The sequence below is a fragment of the Chrysemys picta genome, chromosome 6 (genome assembly GCF_011386835.1).
Source record: "Chrysemys picta bellii isolate R12L10 chromosome 6, ASM1138683v2, whole genome shotgun sequence".
NCBI lineage: Eukaryota > Metazoa > Chordata > Testudines > Emydidae > Chrysemys > Chrysemys picta.
Window position 1 is genome coordinate 69,725,092 of NC_088796.1, and position 24,848 is coordinate 69,749,939.

General features: G+C 43.5%; 1 protein-coding gene across 1 annotated transcript; it reads right to left on the reverse strand.

Moving 5' to 3' along the window:
* Window positions 1-22,583: 22,583 nt before the first annotated feature.
* On the reverse strand, window positions 22,584-24,567 carry LOC135972387 (uncharacterized). The gene is made up of 2 exons (XM_065550306.1): window positions 24,101-24,567; window positions 22,584-23,106 (listed from the first exon to the last, which is right to left on the reverse strand). Exons 1-2 carry the CDS (start codon window positions 24,501-24,503, stop codon window positions 22,631-22,633), a joined length of 879 nt encoding a protein of 292 aa, XP_065406378.1. The 5' UTR covers window positions 24,504-24,567; the 3' UTR covers window positions 22,584-22,630.
* Window positions 24,568-24,848: the final 281 nt, after the last annotated feature.

Here is a 24,848-nt window from a genome sequence, read left to right on the forward strand (position 1 = left end):
AGCCATTTTAATTCAGGGCTTGCCCCGCTCCAGCGCTCCAGGTGGGGAGCAGGGTTGGGGGCCACTCTGCGCGGCTCCTGGAAGCACCGGCATGTCTCCCCTCTAGCTCTTACGCATAGGGGCAGCCAGGGGGCTCTGCTCTGCATGCTGCCCCTTCCACAAGCATCGCCCCTGCAGCTCCCATTGGCCAGGAACTGTGGCCAATGGGAGCTGCAGGGTGGCGCCTGTGGACAGGACAGCGCGTAGCAGAGCTGCCTTGCCACACCGCCGCATAAGAGCCAGAGAGGGGACATGCCGCTGCTTCCAGGAGCTGCTTGAGGTAAGCGCTGCCCGGAGCTTGCATCTCTGAGCCACCCCCTGCACCCCAACCCCTTGCCCCAGCTCTGATCCCCCTTCTGCCCTCTGAACCCCTCAGTCTCAGCCCAGAGTACCCTTCTGCACCCCAAACCCCTCATCCTCAGCCCCACCCCAGAGCCCACACCCCCAGTCGGAGCCCTCAACCCCCTTCTCCATGTCCCGATTCCCTGCCTCAGCCCTGAGCCTCCCCGTCCGCCCTCCAGACCCCTCAGTCATATCCCGGCGCACCCTCCTACACCCCAAATCCCTCATCCCCAGCCCCACCCCAGAGCCTGCACCCCCTGCCGGAGCCATCACTCCTGCACTGCACCCCCTCTGCCCCAGCCTGGAGCCCCCTCCTGCACCCTGAACTCCTCATTTCTGGCCCCACCCCAAAGCCCACATCCCCAGCCAGAACCCTCACCCCCTCCCGCACCCCAACCCCAATTTTGTGACCATTCATGACCCACCATACAATTTCTATACCCAGATGTGGCCCTTGGGCCAAAAAGTTTGTCCACCCCTGCCCTAGAGTATACAATATACTCGGCCTCCTGAAGCAACAAAGTGTGTGACCCTCTTGTTACATCAATTTAAAAACCACCTTTAGTTAAACCTTCGCAACTTTTGTGTATAGATAAGGAATTATATGGCTCCTGTTACTATAGTTACCCAAAATGCTTGTCCTAGGGTTTGTGGATAACGATGCCTTTAGCGGAAGTTACGCTAAAAATCCGTTTCATTTTAAATATTACTATATTAATTTTGTGGCCTTGTATGTGGATGGTGAACAGATAACGACAAAGCCTCTGCAACCGGACTTCGAGGCAGGACGCTGCGTGAGAGAATACATGAATTTGGTACAGACAGCTGGTAAACACATGAAAGATCGTTCTCTGTTAATCGACCATGAGGAGTTTGCACAGGGTTACACCTTGTTTGCCTTTGACCTGTCTCCCGACCAGGAATGCGCTGATCACTATTCCCTGATTAAAACCGGGAACCTGAGAGCAGAAATACGTTTTGGGAAGGCTTGAACGGTTACTGTCAACATGATTGTGTATGGGGTTTTTGACAATGTCATAGAAATAAATCAGAGGAGAAACGTTCTGTTTGACTACATGTGAACATGGACACCATGCAGCTCTCACGTGTCTTATCAACGGACCCTTACACGAAAAAGAATTTCTTAGATGTGTTCCCTTGCAATTGGCTCCCAGGAGGCAAGCTGTCTCAGAGACCCCTAGGCTTGGTGGTGAACACACATCCACACAACCAACCGGGTGAACACTGGCTCACCTTGTAGCTGGCGGAGCGTAACCGTGGAGAGTTTTTTGACTCATATGGGCACCCCCTGAACAGTGTGTTGTTTCCTAAAAGCATTATGAAATTTTTCGTTTTTTAGATGGCAAAAAAGGGGTCACGGTTTCTCGATCCACCCCGGTGTCAGCAGTCGAGGCCTTGAGGCGTTCCAAAAGATATCTGTTGGACGCATTGCCCATGACGGAAGTTGGTACATTCAGTTCTGCCATGGCATTCATAAACACATCCCATCCTTTAGGTACATGTCTGCTAGGAACAGAGTGAGTCTGGGTGACGGCCCTGACTACGTCGAGCATGTTAGAACCATTAACCACAGAGCCTTTGTACATAAAAGACCCTTTATCGTTCCATGAAAAGAGATTTTTATCCTGGCCCAGCTTATTTAGCAATACTAATGCATTTTTTTATAACGCTTATTCACGTTATCCAACACCTCCTGAGCAACAGAGTCTGAGTTCTTTGGTGTTTCTGGGGGTTTGGCAGTCACACTTTGTTCCTGTTCCGGTAGAAACAGACTTATTTTCCCTTTATCCACATCGCTCTGCTTCACATACATTAGGTACCTTTGAAGTACGGCGCTGTAAAGTTTAGCCTTTTCGTATTCAGCCAAGTCAGTTGTTTGAAGAACAGACTTCATTTCAGCATCCAGTAAGCGAGTTGCGGTTGTTCTGATATTTTCCTCTGCTGGAGGAGGAGCCCTTAATTGCTCCAACTGGTGGAGTATGCAGAAAAAATGTTCCTGGTGCCCAGCCATTATCGATTAGTTAAAAGCCCCGTTATCAGAGGGATAGCAAAACTTAACAGAGGTCCCATAAACCCCCCAGACTGCTTCACCAGATGCAGTTTTCATTTAAGTGAAACCCTTTTATTACACAAAGTTTTTATAAGCGTGCATTTCTTTTTCAGCACATGCACTTGATTCTGTGTTAAAAGGTACGTTTCCTTTTAAGGTATTGAGCGCTATTTCTGAGATGGCAGCTACTAGATCGTCAGAGGCCGAACACAGTATAGCCGTCCTTTGCTGTAGGGACGATTTGCTAAGTAATTTTAAAAGGCCCAGGTTTCACTTCACGCAGCTAGACATGTTTTCGGGCAGCAGCCCTGGCTGTTAAAAGAGATGACTTATCGGCAGGCCCCTTTTTAATACCCGGCTGTTGTTCTTTTCAAAGTATAAACCGCCAGCCAGTCTGGAGGGAAAAGACCAGTTCTTAGTCTATAAGCTTCTGCTGTGGAAGCATTTAAATCCACTACCAGGTAGGCAATAAGGTCTTTTGGTAGCATCCTCAAAAGCTTCTAGAAAGAATTGAGCTTTGCTGGGGTACATTTGCCGAGCAAGCATAGCAATTTGTAATTTATCCCTGGGGTTTTTGAACAGAACTATGTACTTTGTGTTTAGGTTAATCGTGTGACTCTATTTCCCCTGACAAAATACGTTTTGAACTATATACATAATGCTCAGGTTTCTGTGATGCACATACTTGGTAAAGGCTTTCTCGATTTCATCGCTTTCACAAGCCGAGTTCATCAGATTGTCTATGATAATCATATTTACTTTATTAGTAGGAAACAAACTGTCATCGTCAAAAGCATCAGGCAGCCCCTCCACAAAATTGATAAAGGGATATTTACAAAGCAGTTCTTTATACAGAGGTTGCCAACAACTGTAACACCACACAATATTCTCAGGCATAAACAGACAGTGTGTGTTTGGCATTATCCAACACGTTTTTTATAAAGAAACTTTTCCCGCAGTTGCTAGGCCCCACGAGAATTGCAGAAAAGGGGTGTTTCCACCTCGTATCCATTTTTTCTTTTTTCAAAAGCTGTAGGGTAGGGTTTTAAAAGCTTCTCCTAGAACCCTCTTGTTGTAAACCACTTTTTGTGTCTTTTTAAGGGTTTTTGTCTCTATTTGCCACTGATTTTTGTTTCTTACAATAGAGGGCTGCTGCACCTCTATCTTTTTTGAGGTGTTTTCTTGCAGACCCTTGCAGTAGTCCAAGACTAGATCTTTCAAACTGTCAAAGTTGATCTTTTCGCAGTTTGCTACGTTTAGGGTAATACCTTTGACTTTCATACAGGCCTTTCCACCTGACAGCTTATACCCATAGGTTTTCGGGCCTGCCGACACAAACTGGGTGATGTGTTGATCTGGCAGGATCTCGCTCGTGAGGTCCCCTAAATAACCCCCCAGAGGGGGATTCCAGTCACCCTCCCTTTTCACAAATATCACCGAGTCAGTGTCGTGGTACAGGCACCGCTCTTGCAAACCATCTAGGAGGCTGTATAATTCTAAGCGGGCATAAACGGTGGTGAAACAGGCTATGAAAACATTGGTATTGCCAGAGACAGAGTACCGTTCTTCTGCGTGCTTCCACGACACGCATGCTGTTTCATCATCGATAAACTCGCAGGATGAAACCTCATAATTGGGGGAGAACAGGTACTGTAAGAGTTCGTCAGGGTCTCTCACGATGCTGGTGTTGGGTAGGTTGGATCTTTGGCCGAATTTACCCCACAGAGAATTTAAAAACAGTTTAGCAATTTGGCGTTTAGCAGGGTTTGATCTGATTTCGTGTTGGTGTGAATGCACACCTTCTTTCTGGTAGAAATCGCTAACGTACTTATTTCTTTTTCCTCGTCTGTGAACCAACTGGGATACCCTGAAGCCTCTTGTTTCTGGCGGAGGTGTAATTTTATGTACTCTGAAAAGAGTTTCAGATTTTTCATTAAAATGCCAGATTTCATAGCTTTTAGCCACTGCGTACCCCTTCGCTATGGCTGCGTTCAATTCCACCACGCACCAAGTCCCCAGGATGGCCCGCTCCTCGTCAGTATGGGTGCATGTCTCCCGCTGCTCGGTTTCCGCACAGGTTCGGCATAGCGGGAACATAAGCTTGCCACCCACTCTGACAGGTTTTTTATTCACAACCCCTAGAACGCATGCTCCGGGATTGTGAATGTGGGCATTTTCGCTCACAGTTTCCTCAGGGCTTGGTGTGGTGGTGACCACTGAGGAACTGTAGTTGTGGTGGCATGGTTGTTTTTTTACCAGAGTCTTTTGTTTTGTCCTTGGGTTTGACGTATATGAGGTTTGGACTGCCCGGATGCTTCAGCTGCGCTCTTGTGCTGTTTTGCGTTTTTAAAGGTCTCAAAGCAGATTCCTGGTTCGTTGGCAGTTCTGGAGGAGATGTCCTTGTATCTCTGACTACAGCATTGTCAGAAAAGTTGCCCAGGCCTATGAGGGGAAAAAAACAACAACATTTTACAAAAACTGAACTTTACCACCTCTCTCACCCACACCTATGTATTTACTTAAAATACAAAACCTCAGAACAACCAACCCAATAAGCAAAATATATTTACAGGGCTTCATCCATCCATCAGTCACTGATGCTGGTGAATTTTCCTTTTCAGCGGTCTCTTTCCTTATTCTTTTCAGCTTGTTTTCCCTCTGATCTAAGGATCTCTCATATTTTGACTGTACTGTGGAGCAAACAACAACAACATTATTATAAAACACATGAAACCATCTTGTAAACATACATATCACACACACACTTCATTAGGGTATTTTTCTATTTAAAAAGTCATAGCTTTACAACAAAATAATCCAATTCAGGCTGTACAACAAACAGGTTTTTAAATACATCTCATTTTGCAGAATAAAAACCAAAACGGCTTTTAAAATCCATTTTGCACAGAAACCCTTGTTAGTTTAAAACACACATACCACCAGTTTAAAATCCACAGTTTGCAACCAAATACTTTTCAAAAACCCCACATGCATTTAAAAGCCACATGGTTGTTCTGACCCCAGCCATGTGCCTTTGGTTTAGTTAGTAGCATTCACCCCTACCCCAAGTGCCTCAAACCCCATTTTAAAAACCCATCACATTATGCACAGTAAAAAAACAAAAACGTTAGTTTAAAACAAACCAAGTACTTTAAAAAAAAACCTATGCCTTGCACAGGCCCCCCCCCACACACACACACACCACAGCAGCTTTATAAAACACACCAAACCAAGTTTGCAGCCATATACTTTTCAAAAACCCACATGCATTTAAAAGTTTGTTGCAAAAAAGAAAATAAAAAATAAAGTTACCTTTCACTATGGGATAAAGTGTTGCAGGCACATGCTTGTTCTGTTCCCCCTCATGTTCTTGAACCTGAAGGCCTAAGCACACAAGCAAAAATGTTAGTTAGTATTACCACCAAATCCCTATACAGCCTGCGTAACACTTTTTTAATTCAACAGTATTAAGCACAACTATAGTTAAAATGGTTTTTACCTTGGCCTGGTGGTGAAATGCAGTTTAAAGTTACTGGTTCCAGGCTAAACAGATCTCACTGCAATAAACATAGGCACCATTATTTACTAAGACAGCATGGGCAAAGAGTGGCATTATATAACATATAGTTTCAGAGTTAAAGACAGCAAGTCTTACCTCTTTTTGCAGTCCAGCAGCTATCCAAAAAAGTTTTCTGTTGAAAAGGACAAACTGTAGCATACCTGAGGTTTTTATACCCTCTTAGCCCATTGTTTCAAACAGGTTAATTTAATCACCCCTCCCATAGCATTCCCTTTTGTGATCTGGGGTAGTGAAAGCATTTTGTCTGAGTGTGTGTGGTTAACACCCCATTCAGTTCAACAGCCTAAGGATAGCTCAGTGGTTTAAGCATTGGCCTGCTAAGCCCTGGGTTGTGAGTTCAATCCTTGAGAGGGCCGCTTAGGGGTCTGGGACAAAATCAATATTTGGCCCTGCTAGTAAAGGCCTATCTATGAGATAGGTATATCTCCATATTAACTCTATTGTCTGAACTAGACTTGCTTTATTGTAAGCACATTTTTAGGATTTTTCCCCCTCCCACAACAGACATTTCAGCTTTTTGCTATACACACACAAAAGAAACCCCACAAGAGATAATTCTCACAAACAATTATTTTTTTATTTTAAAAAACATACAGCTCCTTGAAAACAAACCAACTGCTTCATTAAAACTTTTTAGCTCACTTAAGGGCCAAAGGCCTTCTAACAAAACACAGATAGACACAAACCCCCCCTTTTTAAAAAATTTACAGCTACTAAGTTTTATATCACATGTTTGTCCCGTCACCATTCTCTAACTTAATCCTTTTAGATTTCTTACAAATAGTTTTTTTCTTAAGCAGGGTTCTGTAACTCTTTGTGCAGACTAGACGGTCAATATAAGATGCTCTAAGCAGGCATCTTCCGGTTTGGTCATTTCCTTTAGAACACGGTCAGGGTCTGCACTGAATTGCACAGCATTTATCAAGGTCACCCCTTGCGCTAAATGTTCTTGGGTTAGGCACAGACATTGCGTACCATAACCTATGGCAACAACAGTGTTTAATAAGCTTTCCAAACACAGCTCAGCACACAGGCCCCGGAGCTTGCAGTTTATATCCCCTGAAGTCCAAGTCACACAGTCATGGTGCCTTTGGCCTGGCGCATCTATGACACAGCCCTCACAATCTTCAAAAAGCTTTTCCCTAAGGCAGTGTTTAAGGATAGCATAAATAGCAATGCGTACAATAGTCCGCATGACTTTTTTACGCTCACGACGTGGCACTGGCTCAGTTAGTTCTATGCCAAGCCGCCTCCTAAACTCCTCATAGCCATCATCCTCAGAGTCCTCTTCAACAACTTATATTGGCGTTGAGCAAAAACATGGTGGGGCCAGTTCATCTTCGCTGCTTGATGCATCGCTGTCCGGGTCCTCTAGAAAGGCATCGTCGAGCTGTTGAGAAATTTTCAGAAAAGAAAATGCGTGTAAGCACCCCCACTGCTTGTTTTTTAATTTACGCAACCCCCAGTTCCTACCCCATTACCCACCCCTCCTCGACCGCCGCTTCTTAATCATTCATTTACCTGAGCGCCGTCTTTTCCGTTCGCCTTGTCTGCCGGTGACTCCCCCGAGCCGCAATCGCCTTCCACCTCTGAGGGGGTGGACAAAGAGAGACCGCCACGCTCATCGGGCTGCCTCACGAGGGTTTTGGAGTCGGATTCCTGCGTATCCAGCAACGGCTGGGCCAAAGGGCTCCCCTCGGTCGCTCCCTCCTCCTCGGAACTGTCGCTGATGTAGCGTTTTCTCCGCGGATGGTCAAAGACCCTCGGGGCTAAAACAAAGTCCGAAGTTCTCACGGGGGTGGTGAAGGAGTCTATGTTTCCTCTCAGCAGCCTTTCCACGATTTCTATGCCAAGCCTCCTAAACTCCTCATAGCCATCATTCTCAGAGTTACCAACCCCTCCTCGACCATCGCTTCTTAAGCATTCATTTACCTGAGCACCGTCTTTTCCGTTCGCCTTGTCCGCCGGTGACTCCCCCGAGCCGCAATCGCCTTCCACCTCTGAGAGGGTGGACAAAGAGAGACCACCACGCTCATTGGGCTGTCTCACGAGGGTTTTGGAGTCGGATTCCTGCGTATCCAGCAACGGCTGGGCCAAAGGGCTCCCCTCGGTCGCTCCCTCCTCCTCGGAACTGTCGCTGATGTAGCATTTTCTCCGCGGATGGTCAAAGACCCTCGGGGCTAAAACAAAGTCAGAAGTTCTCACAGGGGTAGTGAAGGAGTCCATGTTTCCTCTCAGCAGCCTTTCCGCGATTTCGAAAACACGTGTCCTTGGTAAGAGATGGCCACCTCCTCTGCCTGGCGCTGGGACTTATGGGGTAATGGTGCTGCACTCTGATTGGCGGAGGTCCTTGGGAGGAGTTCTTAGTGGGGTCACACGACTCACTTCCGGAGGGGTCACCCTAACCTGGAAGTCACCCTGATTGGTCAAAATCGCCTCTCAGGGCGGTCCTGTCGGCACGAAACCCCTCCTGATTGGTAGAGGGTGGTCGGGGGAGTTTTCAGAGGGGTCACACGACCCTCTTCTGGGCGGTTCACTCCAAGGGACCAAGGGGCGGGGCTTAAGGGGTCAAGGGGCGAGGTTAGGGTTTGATTGACGGTATGGCCCTTATACTACTATAGTATTTGCACACACAGACATATCATAGAGCCACAGCACAGCAACAAAAATACACCACACTTTTGCAAAGACACACACACACAGCACAGTGACAGATTCACTCTCCCCTTTCCAGATTTTTCTGCCTCTTATATAATAAGCAAAACTTAAGAGTAGAAATAATATAAGAAATTACTTAAAAAAGGAAGGTGGATTTTTCTTTTTCCAGCTAACTAGTAAAGGCAGTGCTTTGTTTAAAATTTTTAGCAGATTTTCATGGCAATAAAGAGGATCAACTAGCTGTGTTACCAGAAACAATGTGTCACAAAATCACAACTAAAATGAAGTTTGAAAGAAAGATTATCCACAAATTAAGTGACTTTGAGACGACTCAAACTATAATCACCATTTTTAAGATTTGTCTCCCAGTTTTTAAAAATAGTTTATCTCCAAATTAGTGGGAAAATATTTTTTTCATTTATATACATTACTGAATAAAATGAGCATGCATAAATAACTTAGGGAACTGAGTTACCTGGCAGCTTTACTACTAAGATTCTTTTGTAGTTAAATACAAAAAATATTAATGATTTAAAGTTGGAATTCCAACAAATACTAGTATGGGGTGCAAGAAACTGCACATCAAGTCATACACTGCCCACAAGCTAAGGAAATACAGGAAACTAAGCAAACTAAGAAACAGAGGAATTTCCTGACGAGACCTGTGATCCATCTATTCCAGTACCTTGTCTCTAATAAAGGCTTACACTGGATACTTAAAAGGAAGATGTAAAACCTATACATCTAATTGTACAATACTCTAACAGGGTCATTTTTTTCCTCACCAGCTGGTAATCATCTTATTGTATATGCTGAAGAGTGAGGGTTGATAGCACTTGTAATATTATCCTGAGTAGTCTAAACACAGATGCTATTCTTATTTATATTTGGTTACAGAGATTAAAATGATATTATTCAGTTTTTGAATGTATTATGAGACACAGATTCTATGACAGACACTATGCATGTAAAATAAGGCCCCAGTCTTGTTCACATACATCAATGTAAAAACTCACACAGATGTCAATAGTGCAGGAATGGGCCTTACAGTTATAAGTTGTGCTGTAAAAATTGTGCTTTGGGGTTCACTGAGAAATTCAGATATACTAGCACAGAAGCCAAAATAATTTCCACATTAATTTTGGGAGGGGGAGTAAGGTGGGCTAAAGAGTGAACTATTAACTTTTCCACAGAAACTAAGGCCATATTTTTTACTGTCATAAACAAAGACAATTCCACCAAATTCAATGAAATTGCACTTGCTAATACCAGTGATGAATTTTGCGGTGCAAGAGCATGGTCCAAGTCTCAAAATAGCACTTCTAAGAGGTTTTTTTAAGATGGCTATATTCTGTTAATCAAAATAATACCGTAGTAGTATGAAAATCTGCTTTTGGAAAGGAAGGGAGAGACTTAAGTGCTGATCCTGCAAATGCACACATACTTAACTTTAACCTTAACCTTTAACTTCAGTAGAACTGCTTAAATGCCAGTGTTAAGTACAAGCTTAAGGGTGAAATTCTGGCTCCATTGAAGTCAATGGGAGTTTTGCCATTGACTTCAGTGGAGCCAGGATTCGATAGTGTTTCCAGTATCAAGACCTTATTATGTATCTGAGACAAGCTCTGTAATAAAAGCATGAGGCGTTCCGAATCAAGAACTGATTTTAACTCATTTGCTGCAACCTGCCAGACATTTGTCAGTGTGAGAATGTCAGCAAGGATGCTTTTGAACCAGACAAGGGATCGGTGTCTCTGCCTCCTCCCCTTCCACTGTCATATGTTAAACGTCTCAGTACAACAACCTTATCCCAAGGAAAGTTTTATTCCTAACTGCCCCAGTAGTTGGAAGTTGGCTTAAGCTTTGAAGCATTTATAGCTTTCCTAAACTCTTGCTTGTTTGTTTTTTAAATATTTATTATAACTCTGGAGTTTCTGGTTACCCATATAGATTTAAAATCCCTTTTAGAATCCTGTTAATTTTTTTGCTGCAATGATATTTTGTGGCAATGAGTTCCATGGGTTAATCATACATTGTGTGAAAAAGGTATTTCCTTTTATCCATTTTGAAGTTGCCACTTTTCAGTTTCATTGAGTATCCTCTTGTGCTTTTGTTATGAGACATGGTGAACAGAAGTTCCTGATTGACCTTCTCTCTATCATTCATTATTTTGTATATTTTTGTCATGTCCCCTCTTATTTGTCTCCTATGTACAGTAAATCTTAATCTTTTCAATCTCTCTTCATAATTATTATTGTCACCCATCTGTGAACCTTTTCTAATTCTGAAATCTCCTTTTTTAATATTTGGGACCAGAAGGGAAGACAGTAGACTAGAAAGATTAATTTCTACCCTTATTATTTTATTATTGTAACAACCTCTCTCTCTCTCTGTCTCAGTATATATAAATAACACATGAATGAGATAAATATATCAGAAGTGCCTACCAGCCATCTGCCTAGTTGTTATCCATTGGTACTTTACTATAGGCATTGCACCCAAAAGAGCCTTGAAGAAGGATTTGAAGATAGGGTAAGGCAGTGGTTTTATGAACTACTTCAGGGAAGGTGTTCTATGCATAAGGGATGACATGGAAGAAACCATGAAGGTGGGAGAAGCAGGCAAATGGGTGAGGAAAGCTCACACCATTGGTGGAGCAGAGGGCAATTTAGTAAGATTAGATAGTAGTAACCCAGATAGATAGGGCGAGGCAAAGTTATGTAGGGCCTGCCTTAAAGATAAGGACAGAAGCTTGTTCTTGATGCAGTGGATGAGGGGCACTCAGACAGTGGAGTGCCATGGTCAGAGTGACAGACCAGAAAGATGATTTTTTAGCTGCAGCAGTTTGAATAGATCTGAGAGGATCAAGGTGGGTGTGAAGAAAGCCAAAGGTTTCAGTAGTTCAAAAAGAAGATGATATGGGCCAGGGCAAAGATTTTAGCTGTGCAGACCAACCGAAAAGGTTGGTATGGAAGAAGTAGTGGCAGGATTTGGACATGGCCTGCAGAGAGGGAAACATTGAAAATGGTATCTGGGTTTCAGGCTTGAGTGACTGGGTGGCTATTGGAAGCAAATATGAAAAATGTGAAGAGGAGGGTTTGGAAGGCAAGATGAGGAGCCTGGTTTTGGCCTTAATAAGTTTATTCAATGGCATGCCTATGTTTGCAGTAATTGCAGCCAGGCACCGGTGAAACCCATGGCTGTGGTGCCAACAACATTCTGAGATTTTGAAAACAGTCTTGACAACCACCTCGGTGGGCCAAAGCAGCAGGAAAGGCAGCTTAAATGTCTACCTGGGGTTTCCCTTTGTGTAAAAGGAATCAGAGTAGCAACCGTGTTAGTCTGTATCCACAAAAAGAAGAACAGGAGTACTTGTGGCACCTTAGAGACTAACAAATTTATTAGAGCATAAGCTTTCGTGCATATGCATCCGAAGAAGTGGGCTGTAGTCCACGAAAGCTTATGCTCTAATAAATTTGTTAGTCTCTAAGGTGCCACAAGTACTCCTGTTCTTCTTTTTGTAAAAGGAATGTTCAAGTGCTGAAGAGTCAGAGAAGCAGCTCTATGACACTCCTTTCCCCTGGCCCCCAGTTCAGGGGGCATTCCCAAGAAAAGTGGGCAGAACCATTCATGAGTATAAGAAAGCTCAGAACCTATCCTGCTATTGACTTCAGTCAGAGTATGAGCAGGCCCTTAAACTGCATAACTCATCTGTTTTAAAAGATACATTTGATAGCATACAGATTTTATTTCTGGCATTCTTTGGTCATTTGTTGCTAGTTCCACACACAACAAATATTTGTATCAGGGATTTAAACATAGATCAAAAGATATGCTTCGTACCAATGAACTCTGTTTTGAATAAGCCTGGTTTTTACATAGTTATCAAGAGTTGCATAGCTAAATACTGAGAACTTGGCTTAGCTTTGAACTTGTGCAGCCCTATAAAATTGATAAGTGTGTTAGTTGTACAATTAGTTTGCCAGAACATTCCAGGAATTATCTGTGTGTTGAGGAAATGGAATCAGTTCAGTCCAACAGAACAAGCTTGTGTGTGCTCACTCAAAATCACCTGGATTGATCTGTCGCTGAAGGATAGAAGCAATGCTTTTTAGCACATGGTATGTTGCAGAGGCACCTTTAACTGAGGATATATAGAGTACATCACTCAATAGACTTCAAGGTATTTAATTTAATTCAATAGTTACATTTCCCCCAGTATCATGGTTCCAAATATTTCTTTCAAGGGTGGTAGGTTCAAGGAACTTGCATAGGAATGCAGGACTTCTTTCTTGACTCATCCTAGCCTCATGTGCTATAATCTTGCACAAAGATGCCAAGTACTTAGTGCTGACTCAGACTGACAGGTGGATCTTGATAGCACCAACCAGGGTAAAGAGGACTGGGAATATCCCTTTGGGCCAGAGGGAACTAGGGGTTGGGAGAAAGGAGAGCTCGCAGGGGAAATCCTAAAAATAGCCAAACTTGAGGGTAGAAAATGTAAGATGAGGTTTATGGGATTTTTGTTATTAAGTTACCAATGAAGTGAAACCCCATGGCAATATATGATGTGTGTCTATTTAGGGAATGGTGGGATCTTAACCTACTTACAGCGACATTTTGTGAACATGGTATTAGCATATGTATTGGTAAATTTAAATGTTATTGTAGTTATATCCTTTATCAAGGCAGATGGATTAGGGACCAATTCTACAACATTTATTCATGCTGAGTAGCATTTACTCACACTAGCACTCCTAATGGGCTGCTAAAAGTCATGGTTCTAGATCTGGACCTTTCTAGTCAAGTCAATTCAATGCACTTAATGTGCTTCTTTTAAATACATCAGGTTTCATTTAATCACAATTGCAAACTACAGTTTTCCTCTGCAGTTGTGTGTTCTTAACAATTTTGTCAGTTAAAACCTGCTGAATTAGTTTTGTTAGCACTTAACCAAGGCAGACCCAAGCCAGTTTAGCTATAAAGCTGAACTTAAGCTGATTTCAGCTTGAGTGGACTTTGGCTATGCAAGAACAGAAGATGAATCGTTGCCAGTTCACCACTTCTGGACAAGCAAGATTAGGAGACACTAGTTTGATCTGAATCAGTTCTGTCAGTTTGTTTTCAAATGCCTACATTTTGAATTTTTCTTGCTACAGTGGAAGCAAATACATTCAGTTTAGGAAATTTCATTCCAGATTAAGTACAAAAGCATTCAAGCTCACCATTGCCCATCATGTTGACAGTTTCTCTGATCTGCACGAACTATTTTGTGACAACAGCATTGCATTACATTAGAAAACAATTAAATGTCCCCTACATTTCTGCCACCAGTTGTGGAAAGCAGAGTCTGAAAACATGTAGTGGTGCATGGATGTGCAGTTTATGTTAGAAATGTGCATTGATGTTTTGGGAATATACATATGGAAAATATCAGCCAAAACACAGGAGTCTAGTAAATCAATAAAGTGAGGTTTCCACAGCCTGGAGCCAGTGCTGCAGCTATCATTATGGGCAGTGACCCCTCCCACCTCCAGCATCTCTCCCCCGACAAGTGTTTTTAGCCTTAGTGTAAAATAAATCTGTTGTTATGAAAGCAATGTATAGATATGAAGTTAATTCATATTTGGCTAAATTGGTTGGCCTAAAACTAAAAATTAATGTTTCAGTTTAGCTATAGTGAAAGTTGTGATTTCTTCATTTAGAAAATAACTTAAGGTGCCTGGTGATTCTGCTCCTACTCTGTCTTTTACATTGCACCAATCTGCTTTTCCATCAAGAGTTTGATGGTTGTACAATTTTTAGTGTTTCAAGTGTCATGAGAGCAGTTCTGAGCCTAAATGAGCTGTAGTTTTATGCACAACTACAAAATGGGGAATAACTGGCTAGTTGACAGTACTGCTAAAAAGGATCTGGAGGCCATAGTGGATCACAAATTGCATATGAGTCAATGATGTGAAGCAGTTGCAAAAGAGGCTAATATCATTCTGGAGTGAATCAATAGGAGTGTCATCTGTAAGACACAGGAGATAACTGTTCCGCTCTACTTGGCATTGGTGAAGCCTTAACTGGAATATTGTGTCCAGTTCTGGGCACCATACTTTAGGAAAGATGGGGATAAATAGGAGATAGTCCAGAGAAGAGTATCAAAAATGTAAAGGTTTAGAAAACCTGACCTATGAGGAAAGGTTAAAAAAGCTGGGAATGTTTAGTCTTGAGAAAAGAAGACTGTGGGGGACATGGTAACAGTCTTCAGATATGTTAAAGGGAGTTATAAAGAGAATGAGGATCAATTATTCTCCATGTCCACTGAAGATAGGACAAGAAGTAATGGGCTTAATCTGAGCAAGGGAGATTTAGGTTAAATATTAGGAAAAACTGTCTAACTCCCAGAGTAGTTAAACTCTGAAATAGGCTTCCAACGAAAGTACTGGAATCCGCATCATTGGAGGTTTTTAAGAACAAGCTGGACAAACATCTGTCAGGAATGATTTAGGTTCACTTGGTTGTGGGTCAGTGCAATGGGCTGGACTTGATGACCTCTCAAGGTAACTTCCAACTGTACATTTCTATTATTCTATGGACAAGGAAGAACCCTGATTCTGTTCCTATTGAAGCCAATGCCAAAACTCACGTTCAATTCACAAGGAGCAGGATGAAGTCTAATATCATTCATCTAATGATTCACTCTATTTTGCATATGTATTGAGATGTCTATAGGATCAGCAGGTGAATGTCTGCTTTTAAATTCATGGCTTGAAAGCTTGTCTCTCTCACCAACAGAAGTTAGTCCAATACAAGATATTACCTCACTCACCTTGTTTCCCTAATATCCTGGGACCAACACAGCTACAACTACACTCAAGTTTTTTTATGTCACTTTAGTAAAGCCTGGAATTTGACAGTCACAACTCTTTATAAAAAAAGAGAAAATATATTTTTAAGCAAAATAAATTCCTCACTAAAACACTTCATAGATTACTCGGATATGGTTCAGAATCTGGCCCTTCAATTATTCCAGTTTTACACTGGTGTAATGGAGATTAGATTCTAGTCCTTGATCTATAATGACCCTATCTGACATATGTAAGATATTTTTCTTGAATGTTATTTTTGACTATATCATTTACATTTAATATAACTGATTGCAAATGCCATTGCATACTTCTTAGATTGTAAGATCTTGGTAACAGGATCTGTGATTTTGTATGTGTTTTTAGATAGCTCAGCACAATGAGGCCCCTAGTCCTCCTCGGGGACTCTGGGTGCTACTGCAATATATGTATTAAAAGTAATAGTAGTAGTGTAGTAATAGTAATAATAATATAATAATAAAATATATACTAATCTTGCAATTTTATTATTTTGGTTGAATAGTTTGTAATCTCATTTCTCATGGATATTGCTGCTTAGTTCCTGTTGAATTGAATCATGAAGTATTCACTACTTTTGAAGTTGAACACTGTAATTTAAGGATTTAACCTATATGTAGGACATTGGTCTGTGTAAATATATATATCACTGCCTAAAGTGCTGTCTCTGCAGATTGTACAGTTTCTTGCTATTTTTAATAAGTTAAGTGCTGGAAATTTCAAATATGCTCAAAATTAAATTCTAAGGGTATACAGTGTAGGTTTTGCTGGTCTGTACTTGGCATTTCTTGAAAGAAGCCTTGTTCATCATTATGCCTCTTGGCGTTCTCTCTCGACTCAGCAAGTGAATTTAAGAATTTTAAAGGGATACACACAGTTTTAACCTTTGATGAACACTTCAGCCTCGTTATTTGTCCCTGCAGGAATGTTAAAAGGTGAATGAAGTTTCCATCCCAAAACAAAATACTTTATAAGAGCTACAGATGGAAATACAAAGGAACCTCATTAGAATGTTGGGAAAAATATTTTTAAGTCATGAAATTCAGATGTAATGGTTCCACAAACTGTCTTTAAATTGCCTCCCTTTTTTTTCTTTTATCATTCACACATATCAGAAACAATAACCATTCTGTGGACCTGATAAACCCATAAGATCAACCACAACATTTACATTATCTGCTAAAATTTCCTGGTGCTCCCAAAAGTTCAAACAGAATCCCAACAAAAGTTCCACACCAAACCCCTCCATGATTAATTTTATTTAAACGTAGTTCTGTGCATTATTTTTGACTAAGAACTAATGGTAGTCAAATCCAGTTGGGCTGCTGAGTAATCATGGTTGGTACACAGGGTACTGTAGTCTGGGCACTCAGTCTGGAGTGGGAGAACTGTAGGATTCCACCCTGAGAGAGGTGAAAGTTTAGGTCCTATCACCTGAGAGGGGTGAATGGTACAGCTAGCTCTGGACTGTGATATAAATTATCAGGGTCATGGTAGATTCTCCATCACTGGAAATTAAATCAAGATTGGATACTTTTCTGAAATATATACTCTAGTTCAACCACAGCTCTTGGATTTGAAACAGGAATAAATTCTGTTAACTCTTATAGTCTGCATCATGCAGGTCAGACTAGATGATCATAATGGTCCCTTCTGGACTTAAAATTTACAAATCTATTTTAAATCAATCTGTCACATTATTCCTGTCCTTAAGGTTCCCCACTGACTCAATGTTCAATTCTGTATTGATTTTCAGGTTCTTTTTCTGACCTGTATAATTTTGCATGGTCCATTTTATTTGTTAATACTGAGTTAGCTGCTTGTTATGACCCTGATCAATCTTTTTTAAAATATTTGTTGATTTTCGTTTCCTTCCTGTTTTAAATTTTGACATCAGGCCATCAAAAAAAAAAAAAAAAGGTCTTTATTTGCTGTGCTGTTCACTACCACTGAAATGCAGATAAGATTGGAAATATTGGGCATCCTGGAATTTGCCAGTCAAATTGAAAAGCTATTTGTTCATCCTAGAGAGATTAGGTGGGAGAGGTAATATTTTTTATTCGACCAACTTCTGTTGGTGAGAGAGAGAAGCTTTTAAGCTACACAGCACTCTTCTTTAGGTCTGGTGATTTCAGAGACTATACAGTTGTCCTCTCTGTGGTGAAGAGATTGTGGTGGATGTGATGTTTGTTAAGGATTTCACAGTTGATTTTTTTTCCTGAAGCAATCAATGTAATGAGCAAGAGTGTGGTTTTGTCTGCTGTGGGGTGGTCAGATGATTATTTTTTCTTCAGACTGTTGGTGAGGATATGGTAATTGTGGATGGTGTCATCACTGTTGTCAAAGAATTCTTTGAGGCTGAGTCGGCAGAAGAATTGTTCTAGTTCTCCACAGGTTAGTATGGTATCAGGTTCTGTGGTGGGGAAGTTCAGTCGCTTGGGAAGTACAGATAATTGAGCTCTGGTTAAATTCACTCTTGATAAATTGATGATGTTGGGTGTCGTGTAGTGTCCATGTGGTGGGGTCTCGTGCCACAGTTTCTCCCTGAAGTAGTATTCTCCATTGTTGTGTGCAGTGCTGTCTTGGTCCCTGGATGTGAGAGAGACATGGTGGATGAGGTAATATCTTTTATTGGACCAACTTCTGTTGATGAGAGAGACAAGCTTTTGAGCTATACAGAGCTCTTCTTGAGGTCTGGCTTTGTTCATTTGTTCATTTTGGCATGTAAGTAATGATATGGTCACCTTTATTTCTTACTGTAATGAATTTTGTTAAGCTGTTATGTGACCAATGCTAATTAAGGGCCCAGTTTTGCCACTCTTACGCATGTTCAATAGATAACTCCTACCCCCAAACTGCTTAGTGGACACCCACGACACCTAACTCCTAAGTGTAGTACCTTACTCCATAAGAAGTCCCACTGAAATGATTGGGACCACTTGAGATGGAAGTGTGACAGAATCAGTCTCTTAGGGTATGATGTGTTGTACTGTCTAACTCTTTAAGTAGACTGTTTTGAATTTTCTTCAAACAAACCATGTGGTAACTCAACTTGCTATTAATATACAATGAAAAGACAATTGTCCAAATTTGTCTTGGGAATAAACTATTGACATCAATGGAATTTCATCAAGGATGAATTTGGCCCAGTATCTTTAATATGTAAAGTAATGAAGTTGAAGATAGTGACTGCTGAAGTGAATAGGCAAGGCTGATATTTTAAGGGGCATGTTCAGAACTCATATTCCATCAGTGTAGGATGCAACGGCTATTCTGAAGAGCTGCCATAGTGGTAGGGTGAATCGTTTTATGCGCTAAAAAGCATTTGATGTGAATTTAATTGGGCATCCTCTAATTCCTCTGAAAACTGCAGATACTGACTGCCTGATTTAGAACAGTAGCTGGCACCTCTGATTGAGCACAGCTCCATTACAACTGCAGATCAGTCAGTAAGAATGTGCAAGACTGCTATATATTTGAACAGTAAGAAATGTATATTGTTTGCCCAATCTGTAATGTTCGTGTTCTAGTGCAAAGTGCTACAGTTTAAAAAGGAGTTTTAACAGTAGGGAAAAGAAGAGAAATTGGATGGAGGGGGTAGAAGGTAAAGACAGATAATTGGGCCAGCGTTTGGTCATGGGATACAGAACACTTCTCTACTAAGTTATTTGTTTAATCTAGCCAAGGTAGCTTCTGTTTAGTAGCCTGTGTGTGAAAGTTTGAGTGGCACCAGGCCAGTTCATAGTGGATAGATGTCTGCATCACAAAAGCACTACAAGTATAATTGGTAATAACTGGCATTCTCAATAGCTGTCTTGGCAGAAAGGTGATGGGGTAGGTGGAGATGGAGACATCTCACATCTTGGCTCCTTCAGAACAGGGCTGAGACACACTGGTAGAGTTGTGTGAAGAAACTTGCAGCTATGCTCCTCAAACTCTACCTGTCCTTTGTGCTGGGTAAATAGAGTATGTCATATTCCTCTTTTGTCAAGCTATTATTTTTCATGAACACTATATCCTCACCCAGAGTCCTGGCTAACAAACAGAAAATGCATACAAATCATTGGTTGGTTTTTGTTTGATATTATTGCAGCCATTTGTATTTGAATGAGAGTATTGTCCATCACCACCCAACTGTCTTTGCTTGATCTTGAAGTCATAATCCTGAATTTACAGCATCACAGTCTGTTGTCCTGGAAATGACTAATGTCAAACTTCACACTTTACAGTTCCACACACCAATGATTAAAAATGCTGGAAAAGATAGAAGATTGTGTTTTGGGCAGAATTAACATCTCATTTTGTGTGTTTAATGCCCATGTCTTTTCTTTAAGCTTTTTTGGGATGAACTAGCACAATATTGTGTTTTAAGTTACAGATTAAAAAAGCATATTTAGTCTCCAAATCCATTGCAATATAAAAGTGATCATGTGGTTATTTTAGCTACTCATTTTAAGAATATACAATGAATTATAGTCTATGGATTATATGAGATTAATTAGAAATTAGTAACAGTGTAATCAAGCTTTTGAGAGTCAGATTCTCTTCCCCACCCCAGAGATTATGGCAAAAGGTTAAAACGGTCAATTGGTGAAACTGACAGCTTGTTTGAAAAACTCATCCATTTTGACATGTTATGTAGTGAAAAAATATAATATCCCTGAGGGTATGTCTACACTACGAGAGTAGTTCGATTTTACTTAAATCGAATTTTTGGAATCGATATTGCAAAGTCGAACGTGTGTGTCCACACTAAGGACAGTAATTCGACTTTGTGAGTCCACAGTAACGGGGAAAGCGTCGACATTGGAAGCGGTGCACTGTGGGCAGCTATCCCACAGTTCCCGCAGTCCCCACTGCCCATTGGAATTCTGGGTGGAGCCACCAATGCCTTCTGGGTAAAAAAAAATGTCTCGAGGGTGCTTTTGGGAAACTGTCGTCATCCGTCCATCACTCCCACCCTCCCTCCCTGAAAGCGCCGGCGGGAAATCAGTTCGCGCACTTTTCTAGTCAGTGACAGCGCGGACGCCACAGCACTGCGAGCATGGAGCCCGCTGCGACCATCGCTGCAGTTGTGGCTGCTCTCAACGCCTCTCAGCTTATCATCCACCTTTCCCTGAGGCAGATGCAGATAAGTCAGGCGAGGAGGCTATGGCACCGCGGTGAGGGCCTGAAGTCTGAGAGTAGCACAGACCTCTCAGAAAGCACGGGACCCAGCGCCGAGGACATCACGGTGGCAATGGGTCATGTTGATGCCGTGGAACGGCGATTCTGGGCCCAGGAAACAAGCACTGAGTGGTGGGACCGCATAGTGCTGCAAGTCTGGGATGAATCCCAGTGGCTGCGAAACTTTCACATGCGGAAGGGAACTTTCCTTGAACTTTGTGAGTTGCTTTCCCCTGCCCTGAAGCGCAATGACACCCGGATGCGAGCAGCCCTGACTGTCCAGAAGCGAGTGGCCATAGCCCTCTGGAAGCTTGCAACGCCAGACAGCTACCGGTCAGTTGCGAACCACTTTGGCGTGGGCAAATCTACCGTGGGGATTGTTGTGATGCAAGTAGCCAAGGCAATCGTTGATGTACTGCTGCCAAAGGTAGTGACCCTGGGAAACGTGGAGGCGATCATAGATGGCTTCAGAGCGATGGGATTCCCAAACTGCGGTGAGGCCATAGATGGAACTCACATCCCTATCATGGCACCGGACCACCAGGCCAGCCAGTACATTAACAGAAAGGGCTACTTTTCCATGGTGCTGCAAGCACTGGTGGACCACAGGGGACGTTTTACGAACATCTACGTCGGATGGCCGGGCAAGGTTCATGACGCTCGTGTTTTCAGGAACTCTGGTCTGTTTAGACGGCTGCAGCAAGGTATTTACTTCCCGGACCACAAAATAACTGTTGGGGATGTGGAGATGCCTATAGTCATCCTCGGGGACCCAGCCTACCCGCTAATGCCCTGGCTCACGAAGCCCTATACTGGCGCCCTGGACAGTGAAAAAGAACTCTTCAACTACCGGCTGAGCAAGTGCAGAATGGTGGTGGAGTGTGCTTTTGGCCGTCTCAAGGGGAGATGGAGAAGCTTACTGACTCGCTGTGATCTCAGCGAAACCAATATCCCCATTGTTATAGCAGCTTGCTGTGTGCTCCACAATCTCTGTGAGAGCAAGGGGGAGACCTTTATGGCGGGGTGGGAGGTTGAGGCAAATAGCCTGGCTTCTGAATATGCCCAGCCAGACAGCCGGGCGATTAGAAGAGACCAGCGGGACGCGCTGTGCATCCGGGAGGCTTTGAAAGCTAGGTTCCTGAGTGAGCAGGGTAACCTGTGACTTTTAAGTTTGTGTACAGAGAAGCTGAACCTGCCCCCGTTTCTTTACCCAGTTAATGTTGACTATCCTCTCCAGTTACATACCCCCTTCACCCTCTTCCAACACACGTTTAGAAATAAAATCACTTTTACTTTGTTAATGAACACCGTTGTCTTTATTACTGTTTTCGCGGGAATGTTTTAAAACTGGGACGCAGACTGTGGTGGGGAGCGGGTGTAGTGTAGTGACGCAAATGAAGCTTCTAAACTCAAGGATTGACAGGCTCCGCTGTGGTGGGCTGCTTGTTTCAACGGAGCCTGTCACCCCTCCTGATCGGGACTGTGTGTATGGGGGGGCTATGTGACTTTGTGGCAGGGGGAGGACGGTTACAGATCCCCTGCTGCGTGGCTCTGTGATCCAGGATAAGGACCACCGCTTAAGATCTGTAACTGCCCTCCCCCGCCACAAAGTCACAGAGCAACCCACCCCCCACCACATAACATGAAAACCACCTCCCAGACTGACCAGGGTAACTAGTCATTGCACTGTGTATGTGCCCTGCTGCTGTACCTGCCCCCGCCTATGTACCCTGCCAAAGGTGACTGTCCTGTCCAATTACCAACCCCCTTCCCCCCCTCCTCCAAAAGAACATGATGGAAACAGTAATTAACAGAAACGAATTTTTTATTATCAACTACACATGGAACTGGGAGGTGAAACTTGGACGGGGGGCTTGTGTCAGGCGGGAAGGAAAGAACTTGTCAAATTTTGGGGAATGAGAGCCTTCTACTACTAGAGCTCTCTGCAGGGGTGGAGTGAGAGTTAGCACGGACTCTGCCGCCCCTCCTTCTTTGGACTTTGGGTGAGGTGGGTATGGGACTTGGTGGCGGGGGAGGGCGGTTAGAGATTGACTGCAGCGGGGCTCTGTCCTCCTGCCTCCGTTCCTGCAGAACATCCACAAGGCGCCGGAGCGTGTCCGTTTGCTCCCTCAGTAGTCCAAGCAGCGTTTGAGTCGCCTGCTGGTCTTCCTGCCGCCACCTCTCCTCCTGATCCATGTTTGCTTGGTGCATTTGGGACAAGTTCTCCCGCCACTGGGTCTGCTGTGCTGCCTGGGCTCGGGAGCAGGCCATAAGCTCCGAGAACATGTCCTCCCGTGTCCTCTTCTTCCTACGCCTAATCTGCGCTAGCCTCTGGGAGTGTGATGCCAGGCTAGGTTGTGAGACAGTCGCAGATGTGGCTGTGGGAATGGGAAAAAGGGAGTGAATTCTTCAGAAAGATAAATGTAGTTGTGAACAAAGAACATAGTCTTTCTCTGTGAACAAGACCATGCACAGCACCTATCACATGCGCACTCAGCACAAGGTCGAATTTTCGGCCTTCGCATTCAGTGCCTGGGGTCTTGCACAGCACATTTGAGAAGCAGGGCAGGACACTGGAATTTCTGTAGCAGGCAGACATGGTAAGCCGTAGACTTGTGGCAGCTTAAAACTTTAATATTAGCAATGTACTCATTTCACATTGAAAGCAATGTCAGTCCCTGCTGCCAGCAATCCGGCAAGCAGGAACTCTGCCCCTGTCCCACCCCCTCGCGGCTGTCCCCAGGAACGATCCCTGTAGGCTGCCCCTCTCCCGCCTCCACCACGTGGCTGCAAACCAGCGGTTACAGTTCTGTAAAGGAACGGGCAAGCAGTCCCAACACTAACATTCCCCTACCTAATTCAAAGCAGGTCACCATGAGCGACATCACCCTCATGAGGATCTCGGACAGCGAGAAAGAAAGAATGCTTCGGGAAAGCCTCCAAAGACCAGGGCCGTATGCCGCCCTGCTGTGCAGAGCAATGATTCCCGAGTACTTGATTGTCTCGTGGCGCGGCAACGTGTCATACTACGGAGGACCCAATAAGGCCGCTCTCCCCAGGAACCTCATGCAACGGCTTTCCAATTACCTCCAAGAGAGCTTCATCGAGATGTCCCAGGAGGATTTCTGCTCCATCCCCGGACATATAGACCGCATTTTACTCTAGCTGCACTAGCAGTGACTAAACAGTAGAGCGGCTTGGGCAGGACAATCATGCAAAACCGGACATTGTTAGATTTTTTTTCAATAGTTGCACTGCCCAGGACTGAACCGTTAAGCGCCTAGGGCAAACTAATCATGAGAAACCCATTTTTGTTATTCTTAATATTCCTGTTCTGTTAAAAATAAATGTTTAGATGTTTAAAACACTTACTGGCTGATCCTTCCCCAGATTCTGTGTACGGTTTAACGGCTGGGGACGGTTGGTAGGGGATCTCTGTAAGGGTGATGAAGAGATCCTGGCTGTCGGGGAAATCAGCGTTGTAAGCGCTGTCGACTGCCTCGTCCTCCTCATCTCCTTCCTCATCTTTCCCGTCCGCTAACATGTCCGAGGAACCGGCCGTGGACAATATCCCATCCTCAGAGTCCACGGTCAGTGGTGGGGTAGTGGTGGCGGCCGCACCTAGGATGGAATGCAGTGCCTCGTAGAAACGGGATGTCTGGGGATGGGATCCGGAGCGTCCGTTTGCCTCTTTGGTCTTCTGGTAGCCTTGTCTCAGCTCCTTGATTTTCACGCGGCACTGCGTTGCATCCCGGCTGTATCCTCTCTCTGACATGTCTTTAGAGATCTTCTCGTAGATCTTTGCATTTCGTTTCTTGGAGCGCAGCTCGGAAAGCACGGACTCATCTCCCCACACAGCAATCAGATCCAAGACTTCCTGATCAGTCCATGCTGGGGCCCTCTTTCTATTCTGAGATTGCACGGCCATCACTGCTGGAGAGCTCTGCATCGTTGCCAGTGCTGCTGAGCTCGCCACGATGTCCAGACAGGAAATGAGATTCAAACTGCCCAGACAGGAAAAGGAATTCAAATTCAAATTTTCCTGGGGCTTTTCCTGTGTGGCTGGTCAGAGCATCCGAGCTCGTACTGATGTCCAGAGCATCAACAGAGTGGTGCACTG